The sequence below is a fragment of the Lates calcarifer genome, linkage group LG5 (assembly GCF_001640805.2).
Source record: "Lates calcarifer isolate ASB-BC8 linkage group LG5, TLL_Latcal_v3, whole genome shotgun sequence".
NCBI lineage: Eukaryota > Metazoa > Chordata > Actinopteri > Centropomidae > Lates > Lates calcarifer.
The window spans coordinates 4,303,735-4,317,735 of record NC_066837.1 but is presented as its reverse complement, the minus strand read 5'-3'; the positions used below and the strand labels follow the sequence as shown (position 1 = coordinate 4,317,735).

The 14,001-nt window shown below is 40.2% G+C and overlaps 2 protein-coding genes across 4 annotated transcripts in view; one reads left to right on the top strand and one right to left on the bottom strand.

Annotated features, from left to right (window-relative positions):
* pvalb7 (parvalbumin 7) overlaps positions 1-14,001 on the bottom strand; it is a 34,876-nt gene that overhangs the window by 6,422 nt on the left and 14,453 nt on the right. The window lies entirely within an intron of this gene.
* Positions 8,582-14,001, top strand: part of ncf4 (neutrophil cytosolic factor 4) — a 28,376-nt gene continuing 22,956 nt past the window's right edge. The window contains exons 1-3 of one of the 2 annotated variants that reach the window (XM_018682430.2): positions 8,582-8,811; positions 9,451-9,535; positions 9,641-9,800. In XM_018682430.2, the coding sequence (XP_018537946.1) occupies positions 8,780-8,811; positions 9,451-9,535; positions 9,641-9,800 (277 nt within the window). In that variant the 5' untranslated portion in view covers positions 8,582-8,779. The remainder of the gene's footprint in view (positions 8,812-9,450; positions 9,536-9,640; positions 9,801-14,001) is intronic. The other variant, XM_018682429.2, reaches the window with a different exon arrangement.

Here is a 14,001-nt window from a genome sequence, read left to right as displayed (position 1 = left end):
AGGAGCTCAGGGTCAGTAAAACATTGGGCTTTGACTTAAGAAACGTGGTTATTTCCTGTTTCCAACTGGTCAACAGTATTTCTTTTAACCATGACCACATTTCAAACCATGATCTTTCCCTAAACATCACCAAACCTCTACCATAGCACTGTCACAACATAGAAGGGTTAGTAATCTGTCAGCAGTGATTTTTTACCTGTGTGACTGTTGCCACCAAGTGCTTAAAAAATCTGGTGCGGTTTAAAAAACTATCCCATCTTGTAACACACAAAAATTCCACACTTTCTTTGAAAAAGTCTGATTTCTGTCTGACAAATGTGCTGAACTTGAACTTGTACAATCTAAGGCAGCAGGAGAATGAGGCACTTTCACTGGCAGGGCTGGGTTTCTCATTCCTCTGAGAAAAAACCATGCTGAAGATGTACCCATCTCTTTCTCTCTCTCTCTCTCTCTCTCTTACCCCAAACAACCTCTGCTCATCGCTTCCTTCAGTATCTCTCCTTTCATCTCATCCCTTTCCTAATTTCTACTTTATGTCTCCTCCCCTGCCACTCTCCCCTCTCCAAATCTAACAACAAATTTGCTCCTTTTTCTCTGCCTCCATATCTGCTTCTTTATCACCTATTCATTTCCATCCTTCGAGGACCCTGACAGCTTGTGTGTCTCTGTCTGACTCTCCCTCTCTTTCTTTTTCTCCCTTTCATTCGCTTATCTTTTGTTAAGTCATGTAGTGAATCATCTTGCTCCCAGTCAGTCAAGGACAAGAGATAAATTAATTAATGATAGGTGCATGTGTGAGAGATAGAAGGAAGAAAGGGCTACTTGAGCTGTTATAAGGCTGTAGCCCAGAAAAGGGCATGAGGTTTTTTTTACCCCAACTTTGAATACTTTTGTTAATACTGGTTTATGTTTTTAACCTTATTACCCCTAATACACCATCAAATGTTCATATGGATTACCCCTCCTGCAATTTATTTGTGTAAAAGAAAGCTTGAAATCCTGGGACACATTTAGCTGAAGGCCTGTTATCCCTGTTTTTTTACTGACATACCAAAGGCAAGTATTTTGTACACTGGTTTTAGACAACCGTTCAGCAGTAAAAAATCTTTAAAAACCTGCTAAGGTCTCCCAGTGGAAACAGAAAAATGAGCTCACAGTCAAGAATTAGCCTGGAAACCAGACCAATCAGTGAGCTCAGGCGATGCCAGGCTAGTCGAGAATGGTTCCCCTTTGGAGTCTCATAACAACAAATCCTCACACTGAAATGACAAAACAGGTTGTTTGTCAGTGCTTTCCAAATGTTAGAGAGATATTTTCTGAGCTGACACCTCTATGGATGTGTTTAAGTTTAGGCATCTAAAACTATATTTGTTAAGATAAGGGCAGGAATGTGGTCATGTTAATAGCAATCAATAGGATATGAGACACAATGTGAATCATGGTGTCAAAATCGGATCAACCAGCACCATACAAATAAAACTGTCAACTTTAACTTTTTTACTTGCTCATAGTTAACCATTTCACATGTTGGATGTGCTGTAAAATAAAATAGCATAAGTTTTTTCTTACTAACACAATAGGATGACACATTTTTCATGTAGGTTTGGAGCTGTGTTGTTCAACTGCACCCAGCATTAAAAAAGCAAAATAAGATGCTTGTGTCTTCATGTCCCGTGCTGAGCCTCTGCTCTCACAGAGTCCTGTCCTGAGACTGTCTTAGCTTTCTCCTCTCTATTGAATTTCCCCTCATCAGCACTTTTCAGCTTTGTAGAAGGATGAGGGAAGATGGAGTGAAGTGGTGAGCATTTGTAATGGGGAGAGTGGGTCAAGAGAGAGAGAGAAAGAGAGAGACAGGTGTAGAAATACATATGGATGGGTTACTGTAAATGAAATACTGCAATATATGAGGAGAGGTGAGTGAGGATGTTGTCAAGGACAAGACTAGAGACAGACAGGGACTATTAATGAGGATAACGAAGGTACGAATGAACAGTATTATCAATATTAAGGAGAGGGTAGACTCACTAACCAAAATAACCCTCTGGAAGGAGACAGTGCAAATTTATGAGTGCATATTGTGCACTAGATGATAGATTAGATATACAGAGTGCTCCATAGATCAAACTGAAAATAGAGAGAAAGTGAGAAAGAGAGTGACAGACAGAGAAAGAGTGAGAGGAATTAAATGTGCTTTTAATGATCAACTTGCTATCCAGCGACAGGTGGAGCATTAATTCATGGCAGGGGCAGATACAAGTCACAGCTGTGTATGTGAGCATGTGTGTGTGTGTGTGTGTGTGTGTGTGTGTGTTAGTGTGCACGTAGTATTGATATCACTGGGGTATCCCTTGTCTACTCACCCAAAGATTAGCAGGTATTAGCTGTAAAAATAAACATGGGGGAACCCAGTGACTGTGCTAATAAGACACCCGGTGGAGCAGTAGAATATTGGATGTGTGTCTGAACAGTGAGGACTCACTGTATGTATATTTATTACTCGCATTGTAATTTTTCAGATTCATCCTCAACTATGGCCAACCTGGGAATGACCTCAGTGACTTAAAACAGTGCTGGGTAGTTAACCTATTATTTAGTAATGAGTTACAGTTATATACTACTTTACTTTTTTCTTTTTTCAAGTACTGTGAGGGATTACAATTTAGAATTCAGTGATTACATTGCAGTTACTAATCCCAGTAATGCTCCATTACTTTGACAAATTGGAGGTCAGCATCTTTGCTGTCTTACTTTGTTTGATGGAGGGCTGATATCAGTTTTGTCTGCATGTGTCCTGTGGACAAACTGGTTCAGGATATGTTAGTGTGGTGCAGGGGCTGGAGGTGTGGGACAGTCAGCCTTGACCAAAAGAGGAGAAAATCTAGTCCTGGTAAAGGTAAAGTGTGTGTTGTGTGTTGTTATCTGGCTTGCTAACGTTAGCCACTGGTAAGCCCACACTGAGGAATCACCTGGTTTTGTTCAGAGTTGGACAGTTTGACTGTGAGGACAGGACTACTGGAGAGCTGTGATACAGAAAGAAATGTAGACAGAATGTAGAAGATGTGACATGTGGTTGTGGAGGCTTTAGAGTTGTTTATATAAACCTTTAATGAAGCTGCACTGAGTAATGAAAGTAGAAATGATCTCAGGAGTTTGCGGTTGTCAGTTTGGTTACTCTTTTGGTGACTTGTCAACAACACCACTCACAGCCTCATGACTCCGGTTCAGGCCAATATGTACAGTAGAGTGGGAGAAGGAAGCCCCTCCATTTGCCAAATGTGCATGACTGCGCTGCAGGCAGTGGTTAAGGTGGTATATTCAGTGCTAATTTTACGGCTGGTGTGTGTGGGAGTGTGTGGGAGACGGTGAGTTTTAAAAGGAACACACCAAGTTGTTGAGAGTTTGGCCTGTTATGCAGCCAAGCTGTTAAATAATGAGACACCAAATCTTCTACATTTCCCTGGTAGATTCCAGTTAGTCATGCTGATTGCTTAGCTTGCAGCATGAAAGTGGGAGACTAGCATGATCTCTGCAATGACAAAATTAGAGCCTGCTTATTATTACACAGGTTGTTAGTGATTACAGACAAAGGTAAATTGATTTCACAAATGTTAAAGGTGCTGTAAAGTCTTATAAGAGTTGAACAGGGCTATGCATGGTACTATGTGAGGTCATCAAACTAACAGTGATACATAAAGATGTCAGTCAAGCAAAGTCTGAACATGCCATTACAGTCCTGAGAAGAGGTGTTATGAGGTGATGAACAGTAACGGAGAACACTTGTGTAGGCGCACCACGGGTTTGTAAGGAATGGTCGCACACACCTTCAACTGTAAGGAAAAATATTAAAATTTATCAACATATGACAGGATTCTGAGGTAGTCAACAGTAAGATTAAACGTCAAGAATGAACACATTGTAATAGTTGTTTCATCAGTTTACAGTGTATTACTGTCTACTACATTAATGTCCAGCTCCTCTGAAAACATGTTCTTCATTAACTTCCAAAAAGTAACATGATGTAAATACTACACAGGAATAACATAAGTTCCAACTCTCCTCCAGTAATCGTAGATATTAGGTGGCTCAAAATGTATATACTGTACATAAGCTTCCAAAAAACCTTTCAGCTAAAACCCTTTTTAACACAGTTTTAATCAAGATGTCTTTTGATTTGTAAATTACCAAATCAGTGCTTATTCATACTGATCATAATTCCGTGGTGGATAACAGATTTGGGGTAAAAGCTTTTTAGTTGCACCACCAGCATTAGCTGAGGTTATCTTTCACCATAAAGTCTATGTATTTAGATTAGCTCTCTGCTCAGGTTCACCCCTTCCTCTTTCTACTTCCCTTATGACGTCTCTACGGTAACCAGCTGTCAACATGGTAAACACCAGCCGTGTGTTTGTTGAGACTTTCTGTCAGTCACACCTCTTCTGTTTCTGTGCTTGCAGATGTATGTGTGTGTGCTGGTACCTATTTGTCTGTCAACTTAATGGCTTATTATATTTCATCAGCAGACTTTTTACAGTGTACTTCTGTTTCAGGGCTAGCATGCAATACCACAGTTAACAGTACACTCAAACACACACACATGCATCATCATCATCTTTCGTACATATACACATTCACAATCCACACATTCCCTCTCTTACACACACACGCACACATACTCACAAACAGGCACAACAGACTCTAGCAGCTGGCCCGACCTTGAAGATAAATACACCCTTGAAAAATGTTTCTGCAATTCATGGCTGGCGATGGTCTGTTATACGAGCAGCGTTTCAAAGGATCCATCTCAGGCTGCATTAAAATAGATATGGAGTCAATATGTGCTGCATTCGCACACACTCCTCTATGCACCGTCACACTCTACTGCACTCTTTGTCTCTGTCTTTTTCTGACACAGTCACTGACACTCTATTTTTCAGTCTTTATGTAACAAAACACAAGTCAAATTTCCACACCCTCACAGTTTTTCCTTGTGTTTTCTCTCTTTCCACATCTCTTTTCTTGTTATTTATACGTCTTTCCCCAATCAAGTCACAACATTTTTGTAAACCCTTTTATCTCAGTGAGAAAATTAGAGTCAGGCCAGAATCATGGTGAACATAACCCAGTGACAACAACCCTCAACACACCCTGTTTGATTTAGTGAAGCATGTAACTGCTGTAATCTTTTTTACTTTCAGCTCTGTCAGTCTGTGTGCACAGTCACTGGTGCAGTGATTCAGGTGTTGTAGTTACAAAGCAAACAAAAGGCAGCCATGCAATATGGAAGCTTAAAGTGCCCGTGGATTTATTTGTCTTTATGTGTAAGCGAGTGGTTTGCTGAGCCTAGACATCATTTGTGATAATGTTGACATACAGAACGAATAAATACCAAGTCCACATTTGCTGCCAGCGCTCAGAGAGTCTGAAGTAGAATTGACGTCACAAAGTCAGATTAGATTGTTCTGATAAGAAATTACAACCACAATCAGTAACCTACTCCCTGACATCCTGAGTTCAAGTTTTAAGAAATCATTTGATCATTGATTAGACAATACCCCCCACCCCCCACCACACACACTCTCTCTCACTCTCTCTCTTTCTCTCTCTCTCTCTCACACACACACACACACACACACCTCCGACACAGCAACAACTCTGCTGACATCTAGTGTTATAAGATTTAATCACCCCAGATGTATTTTCTTTTTCAGAACTGGGTCTCTGCATTTTTATTTCAATCATTTCCCCCCTGGATTTCCACAGCTATCAGCTATCATCTGCATTTACTTATGAATATCAACTATAAAAGGAGGGTGAAAGGTCAACACTGAGTCATGACATGTTTGTGTAAGGGGGTGTGTGTGTGTGTTTGATGCTATTGATTTGGAGAGCTGTGTGCTTTCTTTTTAAAGTGAGACCAGAGTTGAGAGAGAGAAGGAGAAATGTCAACACACACTTCAAGGGAAGAGTTGATGTTGACCAAATAGGTGGAGGTGAAAGATTATGTCATGGCTTAATGGGGAAAACCAATGAACATTTTTGACTCTGCCAACATGTTTCCTAGTTAAAAGCTTGGTAACATTTAACATGAGTCCAAGAGAATGCATTATCATGAAATTACTGTAAAATAATCCAGTTTTCTGCTCTTTCTTAGTTTGAGACACTAAATCATGACTTGAAGTCAGCAAAGAACAACTGAGACATAAAGCAGGCATGCTGAACTCAGCTGAGTTGGACCATTTGGCAAGACAAGAGGAAGTTTTTAATAATTTTCTAATTGTATCACTTGGACAAATGATTTTGTCCGTGCTTTTATCAGGTTTACCATTTTCATTCAGTGTCACTACTCTCATCAGCTCCATTTCTCAATGCATCAGATGGCAAAAGCACTGATAAACCCACTTTACGTGACCTGCCCAGCACCAAACAGCAGGCACGTTTCTCTTATGGCCAACTGAGCTACGTGGAGATGAAAAGAGTGAGAGAGAAATGTGTCTGCTTTTTATACTCTGCCATCTCTCCTGTATGCTTCAGGTCTAGTGGTTCTCTTTAAGAATGTATTCTCACCTAAGAGAAGGTGAACATCTTAAAGCATGAAGGACAGTACAGGAACAAGAACAGCAAAGAATTCAAGATTCAATGTCCCACAGAGTCTGAAAGAAGAGACACTGAGAGGGAGGCTGAGGGATGGTTAACTGCACAGGACTCTAAACAAGTAATGGAATTAGCTTTAAAGTGTACTGTAACCATTAACTTCTGCATTTAAACTTGTTAGTAAACAGTAACCCTGCCATTTTGTTCAGTCACTGGAGAGTTGGAGAGAGTCCTGGAAAGAAATCAACTATTAACTAGGGACAAAAATTAGGAGACCTACAAGAGACTCTCTATTTTTTTTTTTAAGTATCAAAATCACAGTGACATTTTAGTGCATCACTGGGGAATTGTGGGTGATAAAGCCTCATACCTAATAGTCAGTTTATTCAGTCCAAACCAGAGTGAAGAGACCTATGATTTAGTCATTTATTAAAAAGATAAAGTAATCTGTGCTATCATGTGCAAATGTTTTTCTGTCTATTTAATGACTCCTGAATCACTTATTGACTCCTTCTATTGTAGCACAGCAACATACTGCATGTGCAGGTCAGTGTCAGTTCGAATGTGAAGGATACAGTCTGTCACAATAAGCTTAAGGTGTATATATTGAAAAAATAACATCCTCTGGCTCTTCTATTATCAGTCTCTGCTTTCTCTCTGACCCCTCTCCTCCCGTGAGTAAGAAAAGATTTAACACCTGCTCACAGGAGGTGGAAACAGTAACCTGTATAGTAACTCCTCCACTACACATTCAAGCTAAGGCTGTGTTAGAAGTTACACACTGCTGGTGCAACCTGCTGTTGCTTCAATTTCATTAATCATTACTAATCATGCATTTTGTTTGTGTGATGTAAATTAACAACCTTCCATTGTGTGATATGGTGTGGGAGGCTGGAAGAGGCTGCAACTAGTCAACAACCATCTTGCTTGTTTACAGTATTTATACTAATCAGTCAAATTGAATGTGGGAGTGATTTATTGATGCCTAAGATGGTGCATGTGGCACTGCTGCTGTGAACAGACTCTGGAGGAGACTGCTCTGGAAGTGTGACTGTTAAACTGTGAACTTGTGCATAAAACAGAAGCTAATGTAAAACTAATCAGTGACAAGTCACTACTTGAGAAATGCTTAGGGGATGTGACCCAAAGGTTTCTATTTTTTAAATCTGCATTTAAAATCTCATTTACAGTAGGTGATATTTGGACAGTGGCCCCCACATTGAGAGAGAAAATACAAAAACTAAACTAAATACAGTAACTTATCTACTATTTTTTCACCTAAAATAACAGCCACCAAGAGAGTGTTTACTGCATATTCTGCAGAGATTAGAGATTTGGGTCTCTTCTTCTTCTAAATACCTCTTAAATACTGCACATGTTGAAATAGTTAAAGATGGGTGTGGTTTTTACTTTCTCTAAGTCCCCACAAAGCTTCATGCTGCTGATGGCCTGTGTGGCAAGTAAACAAACAAACAAACAAACAAAAGTTGCATATACCTGCAGCAGTATAATGAATTCAAATTGAAAAGGTATTGTACAGCCTTTGCTGGCTGTTAGTAACAGGTTGTGTTCATGAAAACAGACAGAAATTTAATGGGTCAGTTCATCCAAATCACACACAACCCTCATTTCTTTTCTCTGTCAGTCACCAGGATGTTGTTTAAATGTCATTTTCCAGTGATTTGAGCATCACAAACAAAATTCCAGTTACTCACATTGTGAGGCAGCAGAATTTCCACAGGTGGGTGTTTCAAAAACACTCCATATAAACCCACATCATGTTGATGAGATAGATAATATAGACACATTTTTGTGCAATTTGGATCAACTGACCGTTTAATATAATCCTGTTACTGTTGAGTCACTCTACCTCATCAGCTGATAGAGACTTGACATCATACCTGCCGTCTCAGGTGCCCCCCTCACCCCATTCAAAACAATCTCCCCGCCCCTGTTGTAGCTTCGGCGCGGCCTGATGAACGCACCATTTTCGGGTCTTTTTAGAGAACTTTCGCTTCCTGCTGCCCGTTTCCGCACTGTTGCGTCTGCAAGCTGTTCCACACGCAGTCAGTCACTCAGTCAGTCAGTGCAGTCTGCGGTGTGTGATTGTAGTCTTCGCTCAAATCTCTGTAAGAAGCGCTTCTCTTAAAGTTTCTGTTTGTTTGCAGTCAGCACCGCGCGTACCGTCATGCCGCTGCCGCAGCAGTTACGAGACGAAAGGTGAGTGTGATTGATGAACTGAATGTCAATGTAAACTCTTCTAACTCTGTATCAGTGACTTTATATGCACCTGTTCACTGTAGCGCTGTTTTATAGCAAAACTGGCAATAAAATGGGCAATAAAATATCGGTGCTCCGATATTTTACTGTCTATGGGCCTATTAGTTAGAATATCACAAATGTAGTATCGGGTTATTATTAGGCTACATCTCAGTTCACCGTTTCTTTGATCTGCGCACCTAAAATATAACAGGGTAATGAAACTAGAGACGGACTTTTTTTCTTCTTCCAAATATGACGTGTTTGCACAGTATGAAGCAAGATCGGGATGTTTTATGGCCGTTTTGCTGCTGTTATACACACAGTTCATACAGCCATGCAGCCTACAGTTGACTTTCATTAGACAAAACAATGTCATGACTAAAAAGCCTAAGTATGCAAAATATGTAGCGTCAGATAGGCAGGCTGTGCTCTACGGCTTCTGACTTGACTTGCATATTCAAAACTCTAGAATCAACCAGTCAATTGAAATTTGATTTCTAGTAGTGTTCCACTGATAAAATAGGACTACTTTAACCTAAACTGATGGAAGTTTGTATTTGGTGTAAAAAATAACCATCATATGTTTGTGTTATTCAGTGACTTTGATCAGCTGCCTCATAACATCCCAGTCAGTGCGACCATTGCTGATATTGAGGAAAAGAAAGGCTTCATCGACTACTTTGTAAGTTTAAAATCGACCACCAACTTTTGACTGAGCCTTGTTTATGTAAAACAATGTTGAGTACAGATGTATTTCTTATTATTTATGTCTCTGTTTCTCTTCCAGAGGTTTGTGATCGAGGTGAAGACTAAAGGAGGGAGTAAGTATCTGATCTACAGGAGGTACAGAGAATTTTTCAACCTCCATCAGACCCTCGAGGCCAGATATTCCCCTGAAGACCCAGAAAAACCTGGTCCCAACACCTGCATCCTGCCTCCTCTTCCAGGTGAGTGAATGTGTCCATAACACTGATAAACTGATAGCTACAGTGGCATGCAGACACACCACGTCACAATATTCAACACGGTGTCAGATTTCACATTGTTCAAATACAGTACATGTCTGTTTCTTGGGCACACAGCTCAGCAGACAGTTCATTACGTCCTGTAATTCTGAATTTAATATTTTCAGATCTGACAGGCAGGAGAAAACCTCTGACCCAAACTAACTGATTCACTGACAGAACAGTCACCAATTTTGTTACATTGCTTTCTTGGCATCATAAATTGTGCCTGAGGCTACAAACAAACAAACAAAGAATTAAATTGAATACGTTCCTTAAAAGTCAAACTGTGGACTGATGGAGCAAAAGACAATTTGAACCTAAAGCAAGCTGAGCTTTTTAGTATTTAGACTTTTAATATTTAGGTGAGGGCAGCTGGTGCAAACAGCAAGTTCCATGCAATGTTCAAAACAGCATGTATCTCGATCCTGAGGTACATTACAGTACAGTAAACACTGATGGTGAGCTGCCATAAAGCAACTTTCAGACAGACAGCAGCACAGTGTGATACTCCATCAAAAACAAACAAACAAACAAACAAACAACTTAGGGTGGTCTGAAAAATGTGGTTGAAATTCTGCTACAGCACAATGTGATGTCATCACGCTCTGTATTGGCCAATCAAATATATGCAAGCGCAGTTTCAGCTCTAATCTAAATTCAGCTTTTTTTCCTTAGCAGAGGACAAACCTACACATAGTTTGTCTGTACAAACGTGACTACTGTTGGCCTTCTGTGATGTTGGGGACTTTCGAGTGATTGTTTCGTCTTTTATATCTCTCCCTGTGTTTTTCTCAAAATAATACACGCTCTATTGCCAGACAAGTAATCATTTAAGTGCTTTACCATAATGAAAAGATTAATTCTTATAATTATGGTTGTATTTTTTCTTGTTTTGTTCAGTGAGAATAGAGTAGAGTCAGCACGGCTACTGTAATTTCCAGTTTCACAGCGATCACACTGATCTTGCTGTGTCGGGGCTCTGCTGCTGACTGAATACGGCGGGAACACTATATTTTACTGCATCATTTCTGCCTTGTCATTCTGTAACCTTCACCTTCAAATGCAAACTCATTCTGCTCTGCTTCATGCATATGGAGAGGGACAGACTGGGTTTGCGGTGACAGCTGGCTGAATTTTCTCCCTGTGGCTGGGAGAACTGAAACCCATCTGAACATGGTTTTAAGTCTACTGTGTGTTGGACATAGATTTGTCATGTCAGATACCGTAAATCAAAGATACAAATCAAAGATACTCCTCCTGTTCAGTCCCTAAGTACTTGGAGGATTTAGGCATGATGGGCTTGCTTGATAACTTCAAAACACATTAGCTGTAGATTAAACGAGTTTAATAATATAACCACTGTTGTAGCCCTTACAGATTTGATGATAATTTAACCCAAGTTTGGTGTGAACTCACTTCTCTATAAATCCAATTCTGTTCAAGCCACAAGGGTATAGTGACAGCATATTTTAGGCACATGTTGCTGCATAGTAATGTGAAGCTTGAGTGCTGAAAATGCTGCGTTGCAATCCTGTTTTCTCCAGTGAGATATTTTCCTTCTGAGGAATAACACTCTACTCTCAAAATATTTATTCAGCTGAATTACATTTTTAGATTACTTTGTTAAGTGTAATGAGTAATTGTTAAAATCTTTACAAATTTACACACTTCCTTCTGTTGAGATCAGTTAACCTGATGTAATCGCTCTCCTTGCAAGGTCAAAGCATTTTGGAATGAAACTCCTGTAGTGTCATGTTGTCAGGCTGAATGTGTAAAATTCTGCACTGCAGACTTTAGTCATGCTGATGAGCATATCCTTCTAGGTCAGCATAAAACCTTATATCAGAAGACTGTGATACATGACAATAATCCACTGTCACTGACTTTAAGAATAGCCAGAGAGCAGAGGAAAAGAATGACAGATGAATGACACAGGAGGGCTGGATGTTTGAGGGAAAGATGATGGCAACAGAATGAGTTGAGAACCCACATATTGTTATATGCAGTAACCAGTGATATCCTGTAGTTGGCTGAAGCCCTTGAAGGCCAGCTGGGAGATGTGACCCTCCCATCATGTCCACATTTGCCCCAGGATCTCCTCCCAGTCCAGCGTGCCTGGAACACCTCTAAACTGAGGCAACCGGGTGCTTGTGATAAGTGGGTAGTCATCGTACCTCCTGAGTCACAACTGCCCCGGAAGCTGCAGCTTGATACAGAAGTTGTCTTGCATCAAGTAGAAAAAATCCAGCCGCCTTGCACATAAAACTTCAATCTGTCCCTTAGTTTAGCAGGTCAGGTTCATGGGTCTACATGCTTCTATCATCTGTTTTGGAGCTATGTCTGGCACAAGAATTTCCTTTGGGATTAATAAAGTTCTATCTTATCTTCTGATACCAGATAGATGACTTGATCTGATGATCTGATGACTTCTCCTACCAAGTCGCTTGTTGTTACCTCAGACAGCAGTCAGCATACGGGCTCAAATAAGTGTGTACAACATCATAGTTTGAGACAGTATTTATTTATTTGGAAGAGACATAGTTTCTTATATAACTCTCAGTATTTCCAACACCAGAGCAGCTGTCCAACTTAATACAAAGCAGCATTGGGCGTACTCCAGTGTGACTGCTTTGTCACACCTCCTATAAAAGGTATGATTTGTACAAAACCCAGGACCATGAATCATTTCAAACACTGATACAAACAGGTTATGTGTCTTGCTTCTTGTTTGCTGCTAAAGATAAAGTTTTAAGATGACAAGGAGTTGAGTTACATGAGGAGAAATAAGAAGAGAAAGATGGAATGAAGAGATACAACCAACAGAGCATGTCTTGACATTTAACAGTCCGAGGTCCAGGGAGGAGAAGTCATTGGCCCATGCAAGTGAGCTGTTGTTAAGGAAGATTAAGAAGTGGGAAGAAGCGTCTGGACTGGCCACAATCAAACAGAAACTTTAAATTAGAAACTGAGTGCAATAACCAGTCAGAGACTGAGGAGTGCCATTTAAAACTCACGATTATAGTCAGCAGACAGAGGCCTGCAAAAATGAGACCAGAATCCAGTCTCAAACTCAATTAATCTGCTAAATTCAATAATTATGCAACAGTTTGTGTGGCATTGAAGCAGAGATGCATGCTTAACAGCATAATATTCAGGCCTCAGTCATTGGCTTTGCTGCTGTGTGTCTGTGTTTGCCCTCTTGTTCTCATCTGCTCAGTGGCTCCAGTCTTATTCTGCAGCTCATTGTTTTCCCATAAGCCTGTCTGTCTAGGAGCCGCCATCAGTGTCCGTATTGATTATCGGAGGCTGGAAACCAACATCTGCACCAATAAAAGCCTGAAGGCTTTGAATGGGCTGCTTGGACCATTGATTTGGGAGAGATGAGGACAGAGTGAGGTGTGTGTGTGTGTGTGTGTGTGTAGATTACATACAGATGGAGAATCAAGCTGCACTGCAATCACACTAAGGTCACACACAGATTTCTGTCTCTTTCTGTTCTGACTCACATGGCTTTAGTGCAGCTGTCAACTTGTGAATAATGTTTAGCAAATGAAATATTATATTTGTTTTAGTGCTTAATGCTGCAGTTATAAGTTATATACTGCATCTCTGCAGTTGAGGCACAGTAATCTGTGATGAAATTAATTTATGCTGAAAATGCTTTTTATGTCTTGGACAATGAAGTATTTTGGAAGTTTTAGGGGCCAAGAGAAAATTAACTCACATGTGACTGAGAGGCTACAGCCGTGCTAGCAGCTCTTTGAGGCTGTTCTTATACAGTAACATACACACAGTAACAATGGTAACATGCTAATGTGTTCAGCAGGTGTTGACCATCTCATTGTCGTGCATTAGTATGCTAACATTTACCCAGAAACACAAAGCAGAAAGTACAGCTGAGGCTGATGGGAATGTCTTTAGTATTTAAAGTAGGGATGTAGCGATTCTCCAAATCAATTTTTTTAGATGTTCCTGTAATGCTGACTTGAATGTGTCCAATAGTCAAAGGGTTATTATTCATCTTGAGCTAATTAAACCAGGCTGACTGTATCACAGTTCTGTCTTCACGTATCATAATACAACATTGTGGACGCTGATATTGCTGTTTTGGTCTTGGTTTCAGGATCGTTACACCCCTAAA